The 24,258-nt window shown below is 45.7% G+C and overlaps 1 protein-coding gene across 1 annotated transcript in view; it reads right to left on the bottom strand.

The window, feature by feature from the left end:
• Window positions 1-205: 205 nt before the first annotated feature.
• LOC311246527 (WD repeat-containing protein 47-like) overlaps window positions 206-24,258 on the bottom strand; it is a gene marked incomplete at both ends in the record, with an annotated part of 39,900 nt that continues 15,847 nt past the window's right edge. Inside the window, 11 exons of the mRNA XM_084336677.1 lie at window positions 206-348; window positions 1,784-2,002; window positions 7,679-7,810; window positions 8,816-8,986; window positions 9,648-9,817; window positions 11,220-11,377; window positions 11,509-11,587; window positions 12,616-12,861; window positions 13,823-13,992; window positions 15,383-15,479; window positions 19,547-19,983. Coding sequence (XP_084192803.1) covers window positions 206-348; window positions 1,784-2,002; window positions 7,679-7,810; window positions 8,816-8,986; window positions 9,648-9,817; window positions 11,220-11,377; window positions 11,509-11,587; window positions 12,616-12,861; window positions 13,823-13,992; window positions 15,383-15,479; window positions 19,547-19,983 — 2,022 coding nt within the window. The remainder of the gene's footprint in view (window positions 349-1,783; window positions 2,003-7,678; window positions 7,811-8,815; window positions 8,987-9,647; window positions 9,818-11,219; window positions 11,378-11,508; window positions 11,588-12,615; window positions 12,862-13,822; window positions 13,993-15,382; window positions 15,480-19,546; window positions 19,984-24,258) is intronic.

Raw genomic sequence — 24,258 nt, forward strand, 5'->3', positions numbered from 1 at the left:
TAGTACAACAACATGTCTCCATTCCCTTTTCTGGCAGTGGGGGTCCCACCCATTTTGTTTAGCATGTTTGGATCATGAATTGGAACTTTCACTGTTTAAACGCACGTGTGTGTGTGTGTGCGTGTGCGTGTGCGCGTGTGCGTGTGTGTGTGTGTGTGTGTGTGTGTTGTTGTTGTTATTTAGCCAGTGTTTAGCGGGTCATCAGTCAGGGGCTCTGGGCCCAGAGGGAGACAGTTCTGTCTGCGGAGGAGGAGATGAAGGCCAGGTCGTGGGTGTGCCACCTGCACTGGATCACCTTGTCTCCATGTTCCCCAGCCACCATCTGAGGGAGCTGCTTGGTCAGGTCACCTGGAGGAAGGACACACGCAAATAATGACACACTAACCTTCTATGTATTGATACCCTGGGGGCAGTTAGAAGAAGGCCCTCATAGTAAAAAACAGTACAAACAAAACAACAATAATCAAGACAACAGTGGATGACAGGCATAAAACAGTACAAACAAAACAACAATAATCAAGACAACAGTGGATGACAGGCATAAAACAGTACAAATAAAACAACAATAATCAAGACAACAGTGGATGACAGGCATAAAACAGTACAAACAAAACAACAATAATAAAGTCAATAGTGGATGACGGGCATAAAAACAGTACAAACAAAACAACAATAATCAGGCTTCACAACAGTGGGCAGGGACCGCTGTCAGCAGCCAGATAACTAACGGCAGCAGAACTCAAGAACTACTAGGAATGTCTGATCACTAAGGCCCCGTTTAGACGGAAACGCTAGCAGGTGAATCCGCAAAAATATTTTTTCGGATGTGCCTTTCGTTTATACGGAAACAGCGTTTTTACGGGGTGAAACCGTAAAAAAGTGAGACCACCTTCCAGGGTGGAATTCCTAGAAACGCTAAACCTTTGCGCTCTCATCTAAACTGTCAAACCGCATAAAACGATGACAAAAGGGTTGTCAAGGCTCTCGTCGCGTGTACTGCTTACATCACAGGCATGCGCCAGTAGCCTAGAAGCGTAAATAAAGCATGTCTGATTCTATCCATGGCGATCACCTGAAGGCTACATTGGCAGTACTTTTAAATACACAAGAATCTGTCCCGCGGCGTGACTGGACCCACTGTCTGTGAGTGACTCTGCTTTGGTCCAATCACATTCCCCACCCACAGTCTGCGAATCAGAGGCAGAGTAGGGCGGGTCTTCACAGCACGTCATGTGACATATGCGCCAATCGTGTGACAGCGGGGCTCCGTTGTCTCGAGTTGTTACAGCCTCGTCTGCACGGAGAATTCCATCCCAAAACGCTTGTCTAAACGCAAAATTAAAAGTGAAACCGTAAGACGACTTTTGCGGTTTCTGTTCAGACTCTCCGTCTAAACGTAGCCTAAGTGTGTCTGACTCTTACCACCTAAACTGAACCAAGCTGCTGCGTAAAGCCAGGTCACTAGCCGGGTAACTAGCCAGGTAACAAGCCGGGTAACTAGCCAGGTAACAAGCCGGGTAACTAGCCGGGTAACCAACCAGGTAACTAGCCGTGAGTTCATAAACATTTAAATGACTTGATGATTTGTCATCTGACTGGAATCTGACAGGCAATGAGTTAATTGGAGAGATGTTGAAATTCACACCTCTACAGTATTTCCATTTATTCTAAGGTTGAGTGAGTAGTGAGTGATGGAGTGAGCAAGGGAGAGAACTCTCTCTCTCTTTCTCTCTGCTGTACTGTACTGTATGTTACTATAGTTAGTAGGACTGCAGTTAATTACCTTGTAGATCAGTGATGATGACTTTGTTGTCGTAGGAGCCTGTCAGTAGATAGTGGGCTCCGGGTGAGAAGCGGACTGAGCGCACGTCGCTACTGTGGGGGCGGTAGGTCTGCACCATGCGGCCCCCTCTGATATCATACAGCATGCTGGTACTGTCCTCCTGGCCTGTGGCCAGCAGTCGGCCACTGGGGTCCACCGCCACCGACGCTACCGCACTTCCTGTGGGCGGAGTGGGGAGACCGATGCTGCTGTAATTGTAATGTAATTAAGACCAACTGAAACCAACAAAGCATTTGTTCTACTTACAAGTATTTTACTAATGCATAATTACTTCATGAAGTGGCAGCGATCGCCGCAAGTCTGCCTGAACCAGGAACTACTTCCGAGGCGATCACTGCTACTTCATGAAGTAGTTCTGGGAAAAATTATGAATTATACTGACCAAAAAGAAAAAAGCGGCTCCGTTCTGTTCTGTTCTTTGGACAATAATGGAATTCTGTGACTTCTGGATATGAGCTATAATCTGGTGTTGGCTGAATGAAGCATACTTGTAAGTAGGAGAAATGCATTGTAGGTTTTGGTCTTTTCTTAGGCTACTATATGCTGACAACTAGAAAATGTATAAAGCACACCGGCCTTATCCTTTAACACTTTGAGTGCCAGCAGGGGGCACACGATTTAACGCTTGAGTGCCAGCGCTTAAGTCAATGAGAGGGCGAGCACATTTGCGAACGCATAAACTATATCTTAAATTATGGCTATGTGTCTAATACGACCGTCGCTTATCAATGACTTGCTTGCAGTCAACATGTACAAAACGGGTTGTTTTTTCATCGGTACATTTCCGTTTTATACCATTTTGAAAAACGCTCGTTTTTGAAAATTTCCAGAAAAAAAAGAGATTCTGCAGGAATCGCCCTTTAGTGGAATACACAAAACACGTTGTCATTTTTCGGCCTATTTATGAATCGTTTTCAAATAAACGCTAGATTATCGATAGTATATGTGTACTTATGCACGCTAGAGAAGCGGGCTGAAAAATCGATTATCTATTTCCTGATCAGCACACACACACACACACATACACATATAGGGGACACGTTGAGATATAGAGTATGTGAAAAAAAACTCTGATTACCCCAAGACTGGTAAAATAGATTCCTTACCTCAGATCAGATGTTCTGCAAAAAGATTATTCCAATTCCTGATCGCCATTCCAAATATCATCGCGTTTATTGATCCAACGCTGGGTACTCAAAACACATAATCCACGCTGTTCTGAGGGACCACAATGAGTCTGATCGGCTCAGGTTACATGCCTAAATGTAAAATGTGGATTCCGGATTTTTCTTTTCTCATCCATTTTCATTGAGTCCATTCCAATGCGTGCATTACCATCCGGGAGACGATAGGGGCGGTATTTTCCCTGTTCGAGCTCAGATAGAGCCCCAATGGTAACGTGAGGCTGGATTGATGAAAGATTTATGGAAATCGCTAATAAAAGAAATAACGATTAAATAACAAGATTTCTCGTCATTGGCACTCAACGCATGGCATGAACTAACAAGATTTCTCCTGGCTGGCACTCAAAGTGTTAAAGGTAGAATCAGTAATGCTGTCAAACGGTGACCAGCGGCCAGAAATAACAACCCCTTCCCTATCCTCACACAACTCCAACCCACACGTCAGACAGAAACAAAAACCTAAGTGTAATGTTGGTCTGTTTGTTTAAACAAGAGTCTAAAAGTGTTTTGATTGATTGATTGAAAACTTTATTAACAGATTGCAGAATGGGTACAATACAGTACAGCTCAATACACACAATTGTTAAGGGGATGCAGACCAGAGAAAGACTTTCGTCTTGTTTCCACCAGGGTCCCCCATTTTCAATTCATCAGGACATATATGACATACATGACATACAGATAGTCAGTACTGCTACATCTATACATTTATGACATACCAGATTTGCAAATACAGTACTGTTTGTGATACAGAAGGAGTCAAGAAAAGGGAGTATATACATTTGACGTAGAAACTGTACATTGGAGGAGGTTGGGTGGGGGGGGTTGGGTACACTGGGATATTGACAACCATACTGGGTAATTTACATTGGAGGTGGTTGGGGGGGGGGGGGGGGGCACACTGTATAAGCAAGCAAAACTGTACATTGAGGGGGGGGAGACTCTGTACAAACAAACAAAATTGTACATTGGACTATTGACAATACCATACTAGGTAAATGACTGTACATTGGAGGGGGTTGGGTTAGGATATTTACAGGGGCCAGTGTTGAATTGCAGTCTCCCGTAGGTGTCTCTTGAGAGAGGTTTTGAAAGTGGGTAGTGATCCACATTCCTTTACAGCTTTGGGTAGGGCGTTCCACATTGATGTGGCATAATTGCGAAACGTGTTTAGTCCCTTATTTGAGCCGAATCTGGGTTTAACATGATTTGTGGAGCTCCCTCTGGTGTTGTGATCGTGGTATTCACTGACCTTTGGGAAGTATTTTGCCATGTACATGGGTACCTTGGTCGTGTAGTGTATCTTGTAGACCAGGCCCATTGCAAGTTGCTGTACTCTGTCATCTACTCTAAGCCATCCTAGGTTGTCAAAGTGGGCAGGGGTGAGGTGGGTTCTAGGAGTAAGGTCAAGCAGTAGTCTGACCAGTTTGTTTTGAGATGTTTGTAATTTTGTTTTTAGCGCCTTTGAGGTGCTTTGGTACCATGAGGTGCAAGCATAGTCGTAGTACCCCTGAATGAGTGCTCCTGCCAGAGTCTTCAGGGTATTCTTGTTTACCAGAGAGGAGATCCGGTACAAGAATCGAGTTCGTTGGTTGACTTTTTTTATTACATTGGATGCCATTTTGTCACATGAGAGATTAGCCTCTAGGATGGAACCCAGGTAGGTAATTTCATCTTTCCTTGTGACAATATTGTCACCCACTGTAACTGAGAAGCCGTCGGTCTTGCTGAGTTTGTTATTTGAACCGAAGAGAATGGACTCTGTTTTGCCCATGTGTAATGATAGTTTGTTATCAGCGAGCCATATGCAGATTCTGCCTAGTTCCGAGCTGAGGGTTTTTTCAACCTGTAACTTGTTCTTGTCAGAGACCAGCAGGGCTGAGTCGTCCGCAAACAGGAACAAGTTGCAGTCACAAGCTGACGACATGTCATTTGCATAAATTAGGAACAGTAGCGGTCCTAGTATGCTTCCTTGTGGAACACCACAGCTCACTGTGAGGGGGGGGGATAGGGTACCGTTTACCTCCACCATCTGTTCCCTCCCCTCAAGGTAGGATTGCATCCAGCTCACTGATAGACTATCAAAACCAATTGCTTTTAGCTTGTCAATCAGAATGGAGTGATTGACCGTGTCAAAGGCCTTTTGTAGGTCCAGCATGACCATGCCGCAGTATTTGCCTGCGTCCACCTCTTGTTTGATGTGGTCATTCAAATAGAGAAGGCATGTGTCAGTGGAGTGGGATGTTCTGAAGCCAGATTGGAATTCGTAGATTAGATTTTTTTCCACTAGGTACTTTTCGACCTGTTCGTAGACTATTTTTTCCATGACTTTCGAGATGGAGGTGAGAATAGAAACAGGGCGGTAGTTGCCTGGGTCTAATTTGCTGCCCTTTTTGTGCAGAGGGGTCACCCTCGCAATTTTGAAGTCCTTGGGGACGTGTCCCTGTTTTATGGAGAGGTTTATTATGTGTGTGATGATTGGGGTGATGGCGGCTGCTGAGTCTCTGAGGAATTTGGAGGGGATGTTGTCATGGCCAGTGGCCTTGTTAGGTTGGAGGGCGCTCAGTTTATTGAGTACCTCATCTGTTGTTACCATTTCCAGTTTGAAGTCGTCCTTGCGGACCCCTAGGTTTTTGTAGTAAGCTACTATGTGTTCTACCCCATAAAGCCCTGAGTGGGAGGGTAGTTTGTTTACCAGTGTTGTGGCTATGTTTGTGAAGAAAATGTTTAAGTAATTGGCTACATCCAGCTTGTCTGTGATGAGCGTGTTGTCCGTTTTTATGTTTATGTTTGAGTGTTCTTTAAATTTTTTTTATTCACAATCCTATATTGTACAAATTCACACACAGAGGCATAGTTTTAGGCTACATTTTTTACATAAAATCTATTTACAAACAGTGTCATTGTCATACAACTATGAAAATCTAACCCTAACCCTAACCCTTAAGTATTATCAATGCCTAGTGGCTAAACTGTGTAATCACACACTTCCATCAGCACGAAACTAATCATATTCCAAGGATATTGGAAAATATGTGTGTGTGTGTGTGTGTGTGTGTGTGTGTGTGTGTGTGTGTGTGTGTGTGTGTGTGTGTGTGTGTGTGTGTGTGTGTGTGTGTGTGTGTGTGTGTGTGTGTGTGTGTGTGTGTGTGTGTGTGTGTGTGTGTGTGTGTGTGTGTGTGTGTGTGGGACGTGCACAGGACTTTAGGGGCGACAGTGGCTCAGGAGGTAGAGCAGTCGTCTGGCAAAACGGAGGTTCCCGGTTCGATTCCCGCTCCTCCTGGGCAGCGTGTCGATGTGTCCTTGAGCAAGACACTTAACCCCTAATTGCTCCCGATGAGCAGGTTGGCACCTTGCATGGTTGCCTCCGCCGTCGGTGTGTGAATGGGTAATATGTAAGTAACAAATTGTAAAGCGCTTTGGATAAAAGCGCTATATAAAAAAAAAAGCAGCCACTTTAGAGGAGCAGGTGCTCAAAGGCTGAAAAGGGCCTGTTCATGTGTGAATCGAGCGTGTGCAGCGCGCAAGCCCGATTTTTGGGGGCCCTTTTTGGGGTAAAGTCTATGGTACATTCAGTTTCAACACTAAATGTCACGAAAAACTACATAGTGTCCCTTTAATAACACAATATGTAGCCTGCCTGCAATTAAGCCCATGTACAATTGATAATACATGTAGGCCTAATAATAAATTAGTCATACAGTAGATAGCTTAGCTGTGTATTCTGTAGCTGTGAGTGATATACAAGTATGTTTGTTTTATTTGTTATCTTTTGTGTCAACTGTTTCCAAAATGAGAATATTCAGATTTATCATAATAATAAGGTTTAGGAATTGGAAGATATGCAATTCAGCTGCAATTTTAAGAGAAACAAAACACTGGCTACAGTGATTTTCCTTCCTAGCACAGACAGGGAGGGGTGAGGGAGGGGTGATCCGGTGACGTGAATTCACGAGAGCCGCATGAATCTTGCAAGTGAGGTGGTGAGAATGTGATAAAGTAAAGAGATAATGCAATGCCACCACGGTATGAATAATAAGAAATGTAGTATGGGGGAAGTGCAGTGTAGATAGTTATGCTGTAGCCTACTCCACCGAGTTTTGCATGAGAGAAAAGCACCGACAATCACAACTTCACAAGGCATGCCCCAAATATACAAACCCAAAATGAACATGTATTTTGTTGGGCAAATACCTTACCTGATGATGAAGTGTAGTTCTTGCTTAGGTTTAAGTTGAACTATTAACTGTAAAAAAAGAAGTCTCGAGTGTGAGCTCAGCTGGATGTCAATTTCGTGTTCAGTGCCGGCTGTCAGCGCGCGTGGTTTATATCATCTCATCATCACCACCTACGCTATGGTTAAATATATAGGTCTGCGGAGATCACGCTGAGGAGGCCGTGCAAACTGCAATGGAAGACGGGGCATCTCTCTCTCTCTTTACCTAATATTTTTATTCTATCCTGACACCTTTCAGTTGGAAGGGCAGTCTACCTATATGCGCAATGGTAAAAAAGAAACGAATTTGGCATAAAAAGGGCATTTTTTGACGAGGCACAAAAGGGCACCCCTTGGGCTGTGTGTGTGTGTGTGTGTGTGTGTGTGTGTGTGTGTGTGTGTGTGTGTGTGTGTGTGTGTGTGTGTGTGACCCACCTGAGCCGTGCAGTGCTGTGCCCACCACCCGCACACAGCTGGGCACCCGCAGGTCCCAGAAACGGACCGTCTTGTCTTGGGAGCCGGTGGCGATCATCCAGCCTCCCCACGTATACAGAGTCAGAATGTGACCTGCAAAAAGAAGAAGAACAACATCATCTAAAATACTTGAGAGAACGGCCATTTTTGAAAGTTATAGTATTTAATTTTTTTTACCACAGTTCAATACAATGATGTGATTTTGCAGACCGTGATAACTCTACATCCTGTAACACCCAGCCTGTCATAATCACGGCGAGAGCCTTCTTCACTCCTCCTCCTCCTCCCCCACATTCACCACGGAAGCCCCACACCTTCTTCACTCCTCCTCATCCTCTCCCACATTCACAGCGGAAGCCTCACACCCATATATGGGCAGCACCCCTTCACACGCTGTCAAGCTCTTCACTCAACACGGCTGTACCTCATCCCCTGATTCACACGCTGCCAGGCACATCACTCAACACGGCTGTACCTCATCCCCTGATCAGCAAGACACTACATCTACCTGCAGCTCCTGACCAGACCTCGTCGTAGTGTTAATCTAGCTACCTAGGACCTCCGCTCCAGTGCACCCCCCTGCCTGGACATCTCGTGCTGCACAAGGAGTGCTCTCTCTCTCTCTTCCTCGACACAGACCTGTGTCTTCTGCCCACAGCTGCACAGGGAGTGCACCTGTCCTCATCCCCCCAAGAAACATTCCCAATACCTGTCTGTTGCACATTCCTGCCTGTTCAACTGTCTGCTTGGGGAATACTATTAAAACACCCTAAAACGCTCCATTCTCTCTTCTCCTGTGTTTAGCTATTGGGCTCTGCCTAAACCCATTCTCACACAGCCCAACTTGTGTGTTCATCTGTGTGTGTGTGTGTGTGTGTGTGTGTGTGTGTGTGTGTGTGTGTGTGTGTGTGTGTGTGTGTGTGTGTCTTATGTACATGCATGTACTAATGTGTACATACTACTATAGAGAATGTTTTACAGCCCCCATCCTTGACTGAGAATCTGTGATCCAGAATAAACAGTTTACAGTGTGTGTGCGTGTATATGTGTGTGCGTGTGTGTGTATATGTGTGTGTGTGTATGCGTGTGTGTATGTACCGGTGTGTCCGCTGAGGGCGTGCAGGCCCTGTCCTCTCTGGCAGTCGGTGGTGTAGATGTTACAGTCTCCTGCTCCGGCGCTGATCAGGATGGACCCTCCGCTCTCTGGACCCTCCATGAAGGCCAGGTCTCTGATGGTACCGTCATGCATGCTGAACTCTAGGTCCGGACCTACACACACACACACACACACACACACACACACACGCACGCACACGTCATAAAATGAGCAGTTATGGAATCTCCCTGCACATGAAATGAGCATAAGGAGAGGTATTTGTGCAATGTACCCAATTTATCTAAGCTCATATAAACCTTCTATGATTGATTGAAATCATAAATTAAATTAGTATGTGGTGTCAGGTTGTTGAAAGTTACATTGAAATGGGGGTCAGAATAACACTATTGAAAAAGGTTTACAGTATATACACTATATGTCGTTTACAGTTACAGTATATACTGTATGTAGTTTACAGTTACAGTATACTGTATGTTGTTTACAGTTACAGTATATACTGTATGTCGTTTACAGTTACAGTATATACGGTATGTCTGTGATTATCGGCGTTACTGTGATCAACTGGAGTTCATAGATTACCTACCTTTTCTTTTGGAACAAAAAGCGTTCCTGCTCTGACCACTAGAGGGAGGTGCCAGCTTTGACAATAGTAGACACTGTGCCGGACGTCGAGGCGTAACACTCTCTCAGGTTAAAAACATTCACTTTAATAATAGGAATCTAAAAACGAATCTTATTTCACCATTGCATCACTGGGTGTAGGCAAATACACACACGCACACGCACAAACACACACACACACACAGACTCTACCTGTGGCGTTACAGGTGTCTGCGTTGAACGGCAGGACTTTGACGTATTTGTCGTTGGATCCGGTAGCCAGCAGCTGTCCACAGTGGCTCCAGGCCACGCAGTAGATGGATCCTTTATGGTGCTTGTTCCTCCTGAAGCGCACCGGCGGCTGCTTGACCGCACCCGAACCACTAAGACAAGCCAGCAGATGATCAGGGGGCTTGTTGTCGAACATAGAAAGTTCAGCCATAATAAGGCCCATTATTTAACTCTATTGCTCTGACCAGATTGTATCTTGTCTATCTGTTGTTGATTTGGTATTGTTTTTGTAACAACCTTTTTTGATGTCATTTTGCATCGTCTGTTTTTAACTGTCGGAATTTGATGTTTTAAGCTGCTGTCTTGGCCAGGCTTCCCTTGGAAAAGAGATCATTGTGTCTCAATGGGACTGACCTGGTTAAATAAAGGCTAAATAAAATAAATTTAAAATAAATTGTCAAACTCCAAAAGGAGAAAGATTCCCAGTGTTCACTTCCTGCTGCTGCATGTGCCAATTCCCCAGGATTCAAATGATACCTGTATCTTTGTTCTAGCTTTAAAACGGAGCCAAACAGAGCCCCTGAAAGACAAGTGATACCCTTATTGTCTTCAGACAGTTCAAATCAAATGGAAATGTTAACTGAATGTCCTTGTGGGCCACTGACTAAATGTTTTTTTTGTATCCACTTTTTCTCCTCTTTTAAAATTGCCGTGCCAATTCTCCCCTCCCGTCTTGAACGTTGCTCGCATATGCCCCCCATTGTCCGGTTGTAGGGAGGATAGAAGCCTTGCATCACATGTCCCCTCCGATACATGTGGAGGCAGCCTGTCACATCTTTTCACCTGCCAGCGCGGACTCTCATTTGGCGAGGTGTAACGTGTGGGAGGCTCACACTGCCCCCGCTATTTTCCTTTCTCTGCTGTGCAGGCGTCCCCCAACCGACCTGTAGGAGTCGCTGTCCACAACGTCCAGATTACCACCCATCGACTTCCACCCGCTGACTCTGCCAATTGAGTTAGTATGACGGCCGGCCCAAGCCGGAAGCAACGCCGACAGCCGGAGTCAAACCCGGTGTCTCTTGCGTTGGTGACGAGTGCAATGTGCGCTGCGCCACCCAGCCGCCACCCAGCCACTGAATAAATGTTAAAAGGTAAATGGACTGCATTTATATAGCAGCTTTTATCCAAAGCGCTTTACAATTTTGTTCCTCACATGTCACTCACACATTCACACACCGATGGCGGATGCGACCATGCAAGGTGCCAACCTGCTCATCATGAGCAATTAGGCGTTAAGTGTCTTGCTCAAGGATACTTCGACAAGCTGCCCGGGAGGTGCATGAATCGAACCGGGAACCTCTGGATTACCAGACGGCCACTCAAATCAAATCAAACCCTCCCTTCATTAAAAGGGGAATGCCAACCCATGGCGAGAATTCACACATGATCTTCCTGTCAGGTCACACACGTCAAAAAGACCTACAGGACCAGTTCGACAGATGGAGAACTGGTAAATATTTTGGGAGTGGAGGTGGAACATATCTTTGGTTGTACCTGGCACTGAGCGTCTCAGGGTAGGCGCAGACTCGGAGGGTTTTGGAGTTTGAACCCACTGCGTAGAGCGTCCCAGAGGGGTGGAAGGCCACGGCACGCACCGCCTGCGTGTCCTCCAGTTTATTCACGATCACAAACTGGGCCTTGGACTTCCCCGACTGCACCACGGAGAGAACATTCAAATACTTTGTTAAGATACTAATTGTCTAGATGTTAAGATGTCATTTCTATGAGATTAATTAGATGAGCCTTGTTGTTGCAAGCCGGCATCGATACGTTGGACTTTTACCTCTTGTGATGTGTTACGCATTGGAGAGCAGCCAGAGTCATCCTGAACTGGAGGAAAAGAGGCTCTGATCTTCTGAGCACTAGGACACACACACACGCACACACGCACGCACGCACACCACAGTATTACGTCAATATTGAAAATAAAATAACGTTCTGCAGTCTCTAGTTTACCGTGCACTGACCTTTCGCTGAACTACTACAGAAACTCAATTTCCCAAACGACATATTTTTATTTTTTTATCTACTTTTTCTCCCCATTTTTCTATTTTTCTCCCATCCCAATTTCGTATTATCCAATTCTTGCCTCCCCTGTCTCGAACGTTGCTAGACCATGCCTCCCACTGGTCGGCTGCAATGTGGACGAAGCCTTGCATCACGTGTCCCCTCCGGTACACGAGGAGGCAGCCGTCGCATCTTTTCACCTGTACAGCGCGATCTCTCAGTGGCGAGGAGTAGCACGTGGGAGGCTCACACTGCCCCCGATACTTTCCTGATTCCGCTGTACAGGCGCGCCAACTGACCTGTAGGAGTCGCTGTCCACAACGTCCGATCCCCACCCACCGGCTTTCCCACCCCCTAATACTGCCAATTGTATTAGTATGAACGACCAGCCAAACCGGAAGCAACAGCGAGAGCTGGGCTCGAACCCAGCATCTCCTGCGTTAGTGGCGAGCGCCTTGCCCACTGCGCCACTTAGCCGCCCCCAAACGACATCTTTTGACAACAATGGCAGATGCTGACCTGTGAAAGCAGCAGCATGGAGCCTAACTGGATCACATCTAAATCAACCCAGCGGGCAGGTCGACTGAATAAGAACATGTCTGTCACAGTGATACTAACTACTTTATTAGTGTGGGTACTCTAGTAGGAACACATATTACCATAATATTATTATATATAATACACTCATACACTTCCACTGGGAGAAACACACACAGCGGGGAGATCCTATTTCAATGGCCTATGTTTCATATCTCTCTTACAGACACCATTCTGCACACAGTCGGTAGTGCATATAGGCTTCACCCACACTCACAATGTCTCTAAAGTTTATATACTGTATTCCCGCAAGGCTTGGATAGATTAAATCCCTTTGGGCTGTTACCTCTGCGTGATGGGAACGGGAGACTCTTTGAGGGAGGGCATCCCCTGGCTCCCAGCCTCGAGAGGGGTGCTGCCTCTGCCCGGCTTGTCCCTCGGGGGCATTGGCTCCAGGGTGTGGCTGGCGCTGGGGGGTCCGGGGCCAGAGCTGGGCTTCCCCGTCACCCCGTTCAACTGCTGGCTCAGACAGGACACCTCCTCCCCCCGGTGGTCCATGCCCACATTCATCTCCTCCAGCTTCTGGATGGATCTGGACAGAGACCAGTGAGGTTGTACTGAGGTTGTGACCCTGACGTGCTGAAGAGCATATCACTGAGGTTGATGTGCTGAGGTTGTGGCCCTGACGTGCTGAAGAGTATATCACTGAGGTTGTTGTACTGAGGTTGTGACCCTGACGTGCTGAAGAGTATATCACTGAGGTTGATGTGCTGAGGTTGTGACCCTGACGTGCTGAAGAGCATATCACTGAGGTTGTTGTACTGAGGTTGTGACCCTGACGTGCTGAAGAGCATATCACTGAGGTTGTTGTACTGAGGTTGTGACCCTGACGTGCTGAAGAGTATATCACTGAGGTTGATGTGCTGAGGTTGTGACCCTGACGTGCTGAAGAGCATATCACTGAGGTTGTTGTGCTGAGGTTGTGACCCTGACGTGCTGAAGAGCATATCACTGAGGTTGTTGTGCTGAGGTTGTGACCCTGACGTGCTGAAGAGTATATCACTGAGGTTGTTGTGCTGAGGTTGTGACCCTGACGTGCTGAAGAGCATATCACTGAGGTTGTTGTGCTGAGGTTGTGACCCTGACGTGCTGAAGAGTATATCACTGAGGTTGTTGTACTGAGGTTGTGACCCTGACGTGCTGAAGAGCATATCACTGAGGTTGTTGTGCTGAGGTTGTGACCCTGACGTGCTGAAGAGCATATCACTGAGGTTGTTGTGCTGAGGTTGTGACCCTGACGTGCTGAACAACTGAAGGTTGTAACTGACCACACTCCCCAGTTGATGAATATGTCTCAGGGAAATTGCACCCATGTTATAATGTTGTAATTATAAACTGTTGTGGATGATCTTACAGAGTGAGCTTCGACTCTCACCTGCTGAGGAAGGTCTCAGTGAGGTTGTGCTGGGCTCCCTCCTGAGGCTCGACTCTCACCTGCTGAGGAAGGTCTCAGTGAGGTTGTGCTGGGCTCCCTCCTGAGGCTCGACTCTCACCTGCTGAGGAAGGTCTCAGTGAGGTTGTGCTGGGCTCCCTCCTGAGGCTTGACTCCGCCCTCCAGCAGCATCTGCTGGTACAGCTGTCTCTGCTGCTGCTTGTGCTCCAGGTGCTGCTGAACCCTCAGCCGCTGGCGCTGGTACTGCTGCACCTGCTCTGTGTCCCGCGGCTGCACCTGCTCCGTGTCCCGCGGCTGCACCTGCTCCGTGTCCCGCGGCTGCACCTGCTCCGTGTCCCGCGGCTGCACCTGCTCCGTGTCCCGCGGCTGCACCTGCTCCGTGTCCCGCGGCTGCACCTGCTCCGTGTCCCGCGGCTGTGGAAGGACACACGTCTTACATGTTCATTTAAATCATACATCCAGTATACAGGTATATACAGGTACATACAGGTACATAGGATGCAAACATTTCAGAGGTCCAGCATGGTTTAGGACACACACATAGACACACAGCATACACAAACTCAAAAGGGGCAGGCACACACACACACACACACACACACACACACACACACACACACACACACACACACACACACACACACACACACACACACACACACACACACACACACACACACACACACACACACACACACACACACACACACACACACACACACACACACACACACACACACACACACACACACACACACACACACACACACACACACACACACACACACGTCATACCATAATGGTACACCATCAACCCCCATCACCCCTCTCTCCCAACAAGTCCACAACTCCCAAGGACGATCACACCCCATAAAAAGAAGTTCTCAAGGATCATGTTCTGCGTAGGCAACCGCATCTCTACCAACACACTATTCATACACACACACAGGGGACAAATCCAATCTAACCCACTTGATTCTATGGACAGGACGCAGGATGCATAAAATTGAGCGATGAGTGCGGCGACGGGCCTGCCCGGGCATGACCGCCCATCAAACCACATTATCAGCCTCTCCCGGCCCTGACCTCCACCACCGGATGATGGGGCTGGTGGAGGTTGCGTGTGGCTGTAGCTCATCCACTACAGCGCTCTGTCAGGTGGCAGGGGTGCGAGGGGTCGACGCGACACCCTTCGACAGGCGAGGTGGAGGATTGGATGGGGATTTATGGGTCTGAAGAGACTGAGGTGGATATTTTGTAGGGTTATGGTGGGGGGTTCTAAATCTCTTAAATCTGAGATAACGAGCATTAGGGAGAGGGGGGGGGGGGGGAGAGAGAGAGAGACAAGCTGGCAGATCCAGACAGATCTGAGTAACTCAGACGAAGAACCCTATAACTCCCTTTTAAATTTAACGTTTTTTTCCAGTTGTCTTCATTCATAGTTAAGACAGCAGGGGTTGAGGACGTTCTTGTGATATATCATTCCCAAGTGATCTGGATTGCCTTTACAACTGCAAATCCCAAAAGTTTCAAAACTGAGTTATGTGGGTCTTGGAGGCAAGGGTTCAAATGATAAAGACAGACAGTGACCAGACCAAATGATAAGACAGAGAGACAGACAGACAGTGACCAGACCACCCCACCAGTATATCTCTATTACCTCATTCCTGTCTGCACTACAGGGTTGCCCACCGTCCTTCCCAGGGGCCAGTGGGGTCTGTGTGGCATTGGAGCTATCCGGACCCTGTGGGTGCTTCCTAAAAACAGGAACAAACAAACATAATTTGTCATGTGTATTTAAAAAGGTAATATTGGAAGAAGTCTTTGCCATATTGATATTGGGATGTTCTTTCATATTGCAATATCAATAAAAAAATTTGACATCATTGAAAATGTTACTGAAAGTTAAAACGAGTCCAAAAGAGACCAATTCAATTTCAATCCGCAACAAGTCAATCCAATTATTGGTAGAGCCTTTGATGTACAGTGATTCAGCTAAGCAGGAATTAGGCAATGCCAAGGTCTGACAAAGCATATAAGAAGCGCACATCTCAGTTTACGTCATCAACACACGTTTACCACTGTATCAATACTGGGCCTGTCCGGCGGTGGAGGAAATCACTTCTAATGTTATTTGCTTTATCGTGTGTCCTTAATGTATAGTGTTGTTCCTTTAAAGGCCCAACCTGTGATCCAAATGTAAACATGGGTAGCCCCACCAACACAAATGTAAAATAGGAATGGAGACATGTTTTCATTCTCTAGTTGAATGGATGGTCTTTGGGAGGTAGAGCAGTCGTCTGGTAATCCAGAGGTTCCCGGTTCGATTCCCACTCCTCCCGGGTAGCGTGTCAAAGTGTCCTTGAGCAAGACACTTAACCCCTAACTGCTCCCGATGAGCAGGTTGGCACCTTGCATGGTTGCCTCCGCCGTCAGTGTGTGAATGGGTAAAATGTAAGGAACAAATTGTAAAGCACTTTTGAAAAACATGCTATATAAATGCAGCCATTTACCATTTAGACCAGTGGTTATCAACTGGTGGGGGCCGTTTTGAGTGGGTTGCGGATGTGTGCAATTTTTTTTATTTAAAATTTTTCAGACATTTCTGATGCTGCGCTTTTATTTTGAAGGACATACGTTTCCCATGACGCAGCACGCGTGCAGTAGCCGTTTGCTGCTAGCGTTGTCATGACAGTAACACTAACGTCGTCACATCAGTTAGCGCTCATTGATTCGAGCATTTGTAAACATGGCGAAACGCAAATAAGACACAGACTACATTAAATATGGGTTTTCTTACATTGAGGACAAAAGAGAGGGACCAAAACCCCAGCGTGTTGTGTGCAGTGACTAGCACATGAAAGCATGAAGCCATCAAAAATGAATATTCTTCATAATACAATGCTGTTCAGTATCCCCTGATAGGGTAATCTCTGCTACAGTTAAATTTTGATTCTTGTAACTTGATGAGCATCACCAGTTTAAAAGGCATATATGCCTGTAATTCAAGATAAGTCTGCTTTTTTATTTAATACAATAAAAGTCTGCCTTTTTATTTCATAGAGTTAATTTTAGATTCTTGAATCATGATGAGCATCACCAGTTTAAACATGTTTAAAAAGCATAATTGTAATTCAAGATAAATCTGCCTTCTGTAGTTCTCTGTAGCTCACTTGGTACAGCATGGCACGGACAATGCTGAGGTTGTGGGTTCGATCCCATGGGGCTACATATACTGAAATCTATGCACTCATGTACTGTACGTTGCTATGGATAAAAGCTTTTTTATTTCATTGGGTTTTTAGCACTTTTGTTGCACTTTTTTTTTTGCTTATTTCATGTTTTTAACAATGCACAAAGGATTGTGTATTACTGCACAATTCTTTTGTGAAATAAATTGTGGTTAAAAAAGTATGATGTGTACCAAGTATGATGTTTTTGATACGAGGATTTTTACATCCAAAATGCCTAAATGACCCATTAACCCTTTCACTACAACACTATAGAGAAGGTTAATATGCTGTATTTTTGTTATAGCTTGACATGTTCAAATAGCTCTGATGGTTTATCTCATTACTTTTTTTGTCCCCAGATTGATCGACATGAATAGTTTTCTTTATGGATTTAGTGGAGCATTTGAGTTGTGATACAAAGGTTAATGCAGGTGTCAGCTGATAATATCACTGATATTTGTCCTAATCCATAGTGGCTAAAGTGACCACGGCTCCTTGCATGGCTGCCCCCGTGGAGTATATACATAAGTTCCTTGGCTGCACCCAAGGAAACTATAAAAGAAGGAAGGGTAATCACGTGCTTGCACCTCATGGTACCAAAGCACCTCAAAGGTGCTAAAAACTAAATGATAAACATCACAAAACAAACTGGTCAGACTACTGCTTGACCTTACTCCTAGAACCCACCTCACCCCTGCCCACTTTGACAACCTAGGATGGCTTAGAGTAGACGACAGAGTACAGCAACTTGCAATGGGCCTGGTCTACAAGATACACTACACGACTAAGGTACCCATGTACATGTCAAAATACTTCCCAAAGGTCAGTGAATACCACGACCACAACACCAGAGGGAGCTCCACAAATCATATTAAACCCAGATTCGGCTCAAACAAGGGACTAAACACGTTTCGCAATTATGCCACATCAATGTGGAATGCCCTACCCACAGCTGTAACGGAATGTGAATCACTACCCACTTTTAAAACCACTCTCAAGGAGCACCTACGGGAGACTGCAATTCGAAACTGGCCCCTGTAAATGTCCTAACCCAACCCCCTCCAATGTAAATGTCCTAACCCAATAATACACGAGACCCTCTTCTTGGGATCAAGTAAGGTTTCGACGATAATCCAATGTACAGTTACTCCCCCCCCCCCCCCCCCCCCCCCCCACCGCCTACACAGTACATTTCACAGAGTACATTTTACTTCAGGTTGAGTAAAATTTACTCTGCGAAATTTACTGTGTACCCACCAGCACCACACCTACCCAAATACTTTAGTTTCTTCGTCAAATGTATATACCGGTACTCTCTTTTTTAAACTCTTTTTGTATCACAAACAATACTGTATTTGTAAATCTGGTATGTCATAAATGTCTAGATGTAACAGTACTGTCTACCTGTATGTCATGTATGTCATATATTTGATTTTGATTTGATTTGAAATCTTTATTTCGAACATGCAATGAATACAAACAAACAATAACAAAAGCAAAACACAACTCAATCTACATGTTCGAAAAGGAGTAGGAAGAAGTATACACTTATTTAATCCTACCCCTTTTCCACTACTCAAATGAGTGTACTATTTAAAAAAAAAATATATATATATATATATATATATATATATATATATATATATGCAAAACAAAAAAACAAAAACTATATATGTAAAACATGAAAGAAATAAAATAAAAATGTAAACACCCGTGAATATCAAGGGATGTTATGATGAAGTGAAAATGGGGGACCCTGATGTAAACAAGACAAACGTCTTTCTCTGGTCTGCATCCCCTTAACAATTGTGTGTATTGAGCTGTACTGTATTGTACCCATTCTGCAAACTGTTAATAAAATGTTCAATCAATCAATCAAACGTCAGAATACCAGCGTTCTATGCTCTGCTTGGTGCCAGACTTTGGTGCCAGTTCTATTGAAGCCTGTAGTACAATTCTAAATATAGCAGCTATCAACCAATATATCAAACATTAGATAATTAACAATGCAACAAATTGCAGATGATTATGAAATCCGAAGTAATAACCTGTTTAAATGACATGTCATAAAAGAGGATCCCATTCAACTCAATGTTGGGCGAACTGGGGGGCGCCAGGGTGACGCACCACGTACAGCACTGCGGTGCAACACGGCCGTCCCGGGTTCGACTCCCGGACCTGGAGACCTTTGCCGAATGTCTTCCCCTCTATCCTCCCATACTGCCTCTCTCTCTCTACCGGACGGCCCGGTAAAAACCAATAAAGTAAATAAACAAATTGGGCGAACTGAAGGTTTCCACACTTGGCACCAATGTGCGTTCACGTGCTACATAGTGATGTAATGACCCTTCCTTCTTTTATAGTTTCCTTGGCTGCACATAGGAAGTACTGTTGAGAGACAATGGGATCTTTGCATTGTATCTCCCATTGTCTCAACATACTTCCTGCCTTGCATGGCAGTCTATACCTCAGGCTGTCTAGCTGCAGTGACCACCAGACTGCCTTTGGATGTGATCATGTGCAACATATGGTATGGATAAATAATGATAAGTAATGGAAATCCGATAGATCTGATCCCCCTCCCCCCTTACTTCTCAGGTGAATCGTCCTGATGCAAGTTGTTTTCCACCATGCTGCGACTGAGCGACGGCCTCACGGTCCCCTCCATGCCCCTCTTGTCCAGGGCCGCCAAGCCGTGGGACAACCCATCCAGAGCCGGATTGAGGGACCGGGACATGTAGGTGTCGGCTGACTGGGGCCTCTGGTGGAGGGGCGAAGAGAGGCAGGGCGAGAGGCGGTTGATGAGCGGGGTGAGGAGGTCGGCGTGGCCGGCCTTAGCCGGCTTGACCAGGCGATCCACATGGATGCTGAGGGTCTTCTGTTGGAAGGCGCAGGAGAAAGCGCCCGGGGAGAGATTCTGGAGCCAGGAGAGCAGTGACAGATCCAGCTCGTCACAACCGTTCCCACACAGCACGTCGATGCCGAGCAGAACCTCGCCCTCTGTGATCTCCTCGCCTGTAGCTTTACTCTAAAACAACCCAGACACAATGCTTTGCTGATTACTGTAGACAACAGGCCCAGACACAATGCATTGCTGATTAATTACTGTAGACAACAGGCCCAGACACAATGCTTTGCTGATTAATTACTGTAGACAACAGGCCCAGACACAATGCTTTGCTGATTAATTACTGTAGACCAGTGGTTCTCAAACTTTTTACACCAAGTACCACCTGAGAACGTAGCTGGCTCTCCAAGTACCACCATATGACCGGCGTTAAAATACAGTCTATTCAGCTATGCACAGTTCATGCAGGAGGCAAATGTATTCCTGATACCATTATTTATTGTTAACTTTTGTCAGACACAGCCACAATGTACAAAGAGATGGCACTAGAACTACGCTTCCACACAACTCATCCAATGCAAGGGGCATTGAGAACATAATAACTAACATTCTCACATAGCAAGTGAGAAAGTGAAGAACAACTCTATTTCAGCAAATGTACTTAATTCTCTCTATCTCTCTCTCTCTCACTCTCTCTCTCTCTCACACAGCAAGCAATTGTCCGTCATTCTCTCTCTCTCTCACACACACACACACACACACACACACACACACACACACACACACACACACACACACACACACACACACACACACACACACACACACACACACACACACACACACACACACACACACACACACACACACACACACACACACACACACACACACACACACACACACACACACACACACACACACACACACATTTTAATACTTTATTTGGTTCCACAAATTATATTACATAAACAGGGAATCAAATGTATCGGGGCCAAGCAGCACTGAACACTTAAGGGTACACATAGCACCTCCTTCTCCACGTGGCTAAGCTGCCAATAATAGCTGAGACAGAGCAATATTTGGCAATTTGTTTGGCTTTTCTTTTAGACATTGCAGCAATTCTCAGACCGGTCATGGTGGATTTGTGTACATGGCCAAGACTTCCGAACACAAGTACACCATATCTACACCTATACCCAAGGTCAGTCATCACACTGAGCAGTGGTTGGTATTTGATATACTTGTCCCGGAAGGCCTGGTCCATGTACAGGTCAAAGGTACAGCCTACTTCTATGACCAGCACCTCTCCGTGGCTGGTGTCAACAAAAACAACGTCCGGTGTATTGGGTATGTTAGCAAAAACATCGTTGGTAAGGCCAAACCACTCTGGTTTCACTCTGGCATGTTTGTACATTGTTGCACTAGATGGTGATATGTTCCGTACCGCATCAGACACAATGTCCACAATACGGTCATGACGAGCGATGTACAGGTGTTTGTATGCATTACATCCGTTTGTTATGTGTGCAATGGATTCTAGGTGTTGTGAATCCTGATGGTTTAAACAGAATGGACTGTGAGTTTGAGGATACCAAGTGGACAGATTGTATTGGGTGGGTAATACCTGCAGTCTTGCTTTGATGGTAAATTTTAAAACATCCTCACCAACAGCGGCGTTCTTATACACTGAGTGTGAGACTGAGTGGTCAGCAAACTCCAAACAAGCTAGTTTGCCCTGTAGTCTGAGTCCACACCAGTGCTGCCTGATCTCAGACTGCTTCATGCTAAGCAGAACCCTCCTTGCAGAGTCTCTGTGCAGTTCGACAGTCTCTTCCTGCGGTGTTGTGATGTTGGCCTTCACAACCACACAGGGGTCTGTGATAAGTTCATCAGAGACAGGGACTTCATTCTGTGTGTTGGTGGGTCTTGTCCATTTCAGCTGAACTCCAGTCTGGTTGCAGAGGTCATTGAGATCTGGCCAGTCAGACCAGACCCCGAAGCCCTTGGCCCGAGAGTCCAGTTTCCCAGAGTCTTTCTTCCTGAAGCCGAGGAAGTTATTCTGGTCTGCGGTGGCCAGGGGGATCTTCCTTCTGCGTAGATCCAGCAGGAGAGAAGCCCTGGCCATTTCTCTGACGGTGACATCATCATTGTTAAGCATGTGGAGCAGGTGGGCTAGCCTGGTGGCGATGTAGGTCCACTCGACATTGGGGACTCCCAGCCCTCCCTCTCCACATGGGAGAAAGATCATGCCCCGTGTGGAGTGTGTGTTGAGGCCTACCCACTTTCTGACCAGCTGAACAGTTTTGTTTGTCATTTCTCTCAGTGCCTTGAGAGGGATGTGTACATTGGCAAAAAGGTGTTGGATTTTAGCCAGAGCCACCTCTCTCACAGCCTGGAACTTCATGATGACGGGGAGGGGGGACAGGTCAATCAGGTGTAGACGATGGAGAAACTCTGTAGTGAGCTCCTCGACCTGCTCCCCCCACTCTCCAGCGATGTTAAACCTGTGGCCAAGGTATGGGTAGGTCTCATTACGGGAATACACCTTGATGGGTTGGCCCATTACAAGAAAGGAGGGGGGCTTGTCGTTCTTGGCCTTATACCAGCGGTTTCCTCCACTGCGGCGCTCATGGAGTACGGCGCACTTGGCTTGCTTCACCTCCAGCCCTGACCACTGGAGGAACTCATCAGTGCGTGCCAGCATGTTAATGATGACATCTTCCTGTCGTGATGACACCTGCACGTTGTCCGCGTATCCCTGAACAGGATTTGGGGATCGGACATGCAGAGGAGCGCACTGGTAAATCCACTTCATCCACTGGTTGAGTGCTAGGATGAAGTTCACGGCACTCCAGGGACAGCCAGTTTTTATTCCCACCTTCAGTGCAATCGGCTCTGTGAGCTGCTGCCCACAGATAACTTGGATAAATGAACCTTGGTATACACTGGATACAATATTCACAAAAGGCTGAGGCAGGTGTATTTCCTCTAATGTTTTTAACATCACCTCATGGGAGAGTGTACCAAATGCGTCTCTAAAGTCCAAAAACACTGTGTAGAATTTGGATGATTCATGTTTCACACACACACACACACACACACACACACACACACACACACACACACACACACACACACACACACACACACACACACACACACACACACACACACACACACACACACACACACACACACACACACACACACACACACACACACACACACACACACACACACACACACACACACACACACACACACACACACACACACACACACACACACTTATTTTGTTACAAAAACTTAATTTCCTGCATTCTGGTGCAGGTATTTTTACCCTTTAAATGCCAGTGTTTGTGATGGGCATCACAAATTATTGTAAAAAAGAAGAAAACACATATTCAATACATTTTTGAATGTTTACCCTTTAAATGCCAGTTTGTGTGATGGCATCACAAATTATTGTTAAAAAAACACACAAAAAGTAAAATATTTTCAATATATCAAATGCAAAGTACATTTTTCTGGGGGAGATTATTACAGGCTAGGCATGTGTCAATGATTAGCAGCAACACATATTTTGATGGATTTTTTGTAATGTCAGATTTAACACCAACTCTTTTCAGAAAAGTGGGAGTATTTCATTTTTTATCTGACATTACAAGAAATCTAAAAATAAATGGTTATGATCAGGGCTGAAGTTTAATTAAAGATTTATGACTGTTTAGACTGCATTACTCTCTGTCACAGTGATCTCCTGGTTGTTCCCCACTTAGGTTATCTAACTATCGCGCCGCCGCAACCAGAAACACTGGCCTGGCCTGCTTCTAAGTTCAGTGGCCTGACTGCACAAAACATTTTTTTTTTTTTTTTAGCTTTTTTGGAAATGTTTTCAAGTACCACGAGCAGTACCACCAAGTACCACTAGTGGTACGCGTACCACAGTTTGAGAACCACTGCTGTAGACAACAGGCCCAGACACAATGCATTGCTGATTAATTACTGTAGACAACAGGCCCAGACACAATGCATTGCTGATTACTGTAGACAACAGGCCCAGACACAATGCATTGCTGATTACTGTAGACAACAGGCCCAGACACAATGCATTGCTGATTACTGTAGACAACAGGCCCAGACACAATGCATTGCTGATTACTGTAGACAACAGGCCCAGACACAATGCTTTGCTGGTTACTAGGGGTGTAACGGTACACAAAAACCACGGTACGGTACGGTAAGTCAAGGTTCGGTACAGGTTTTCGGTACAGTGGGGGAAGTTTGGCTCCACTCAGGGGTGATGTAGTGTGCAGTAACTAATTGTACTTGTAGGGCTGTCAACGAATATATATTCGATATTGAAATTGATAATCGACTTGTAAATCTATTTTTTTTAATAATAATAATTATTATATTAGATTGTGAAAAAAACAGCGCCCGGTGAGCGGT

The sequence above is a fragment of the Notolepis coatsorum genome, assembly GCF_963971535.1.
Source record: "Notolepis coatsorum genome assembly, chromosome: 2".
Taxonomy (NCBI): domain Eukaryota; kingdom Metazoa; phylum Chordata; class Actinopteri; order Aulopiformes; family Paralepididae; genus Notolepis; species Notolepis coatsorum.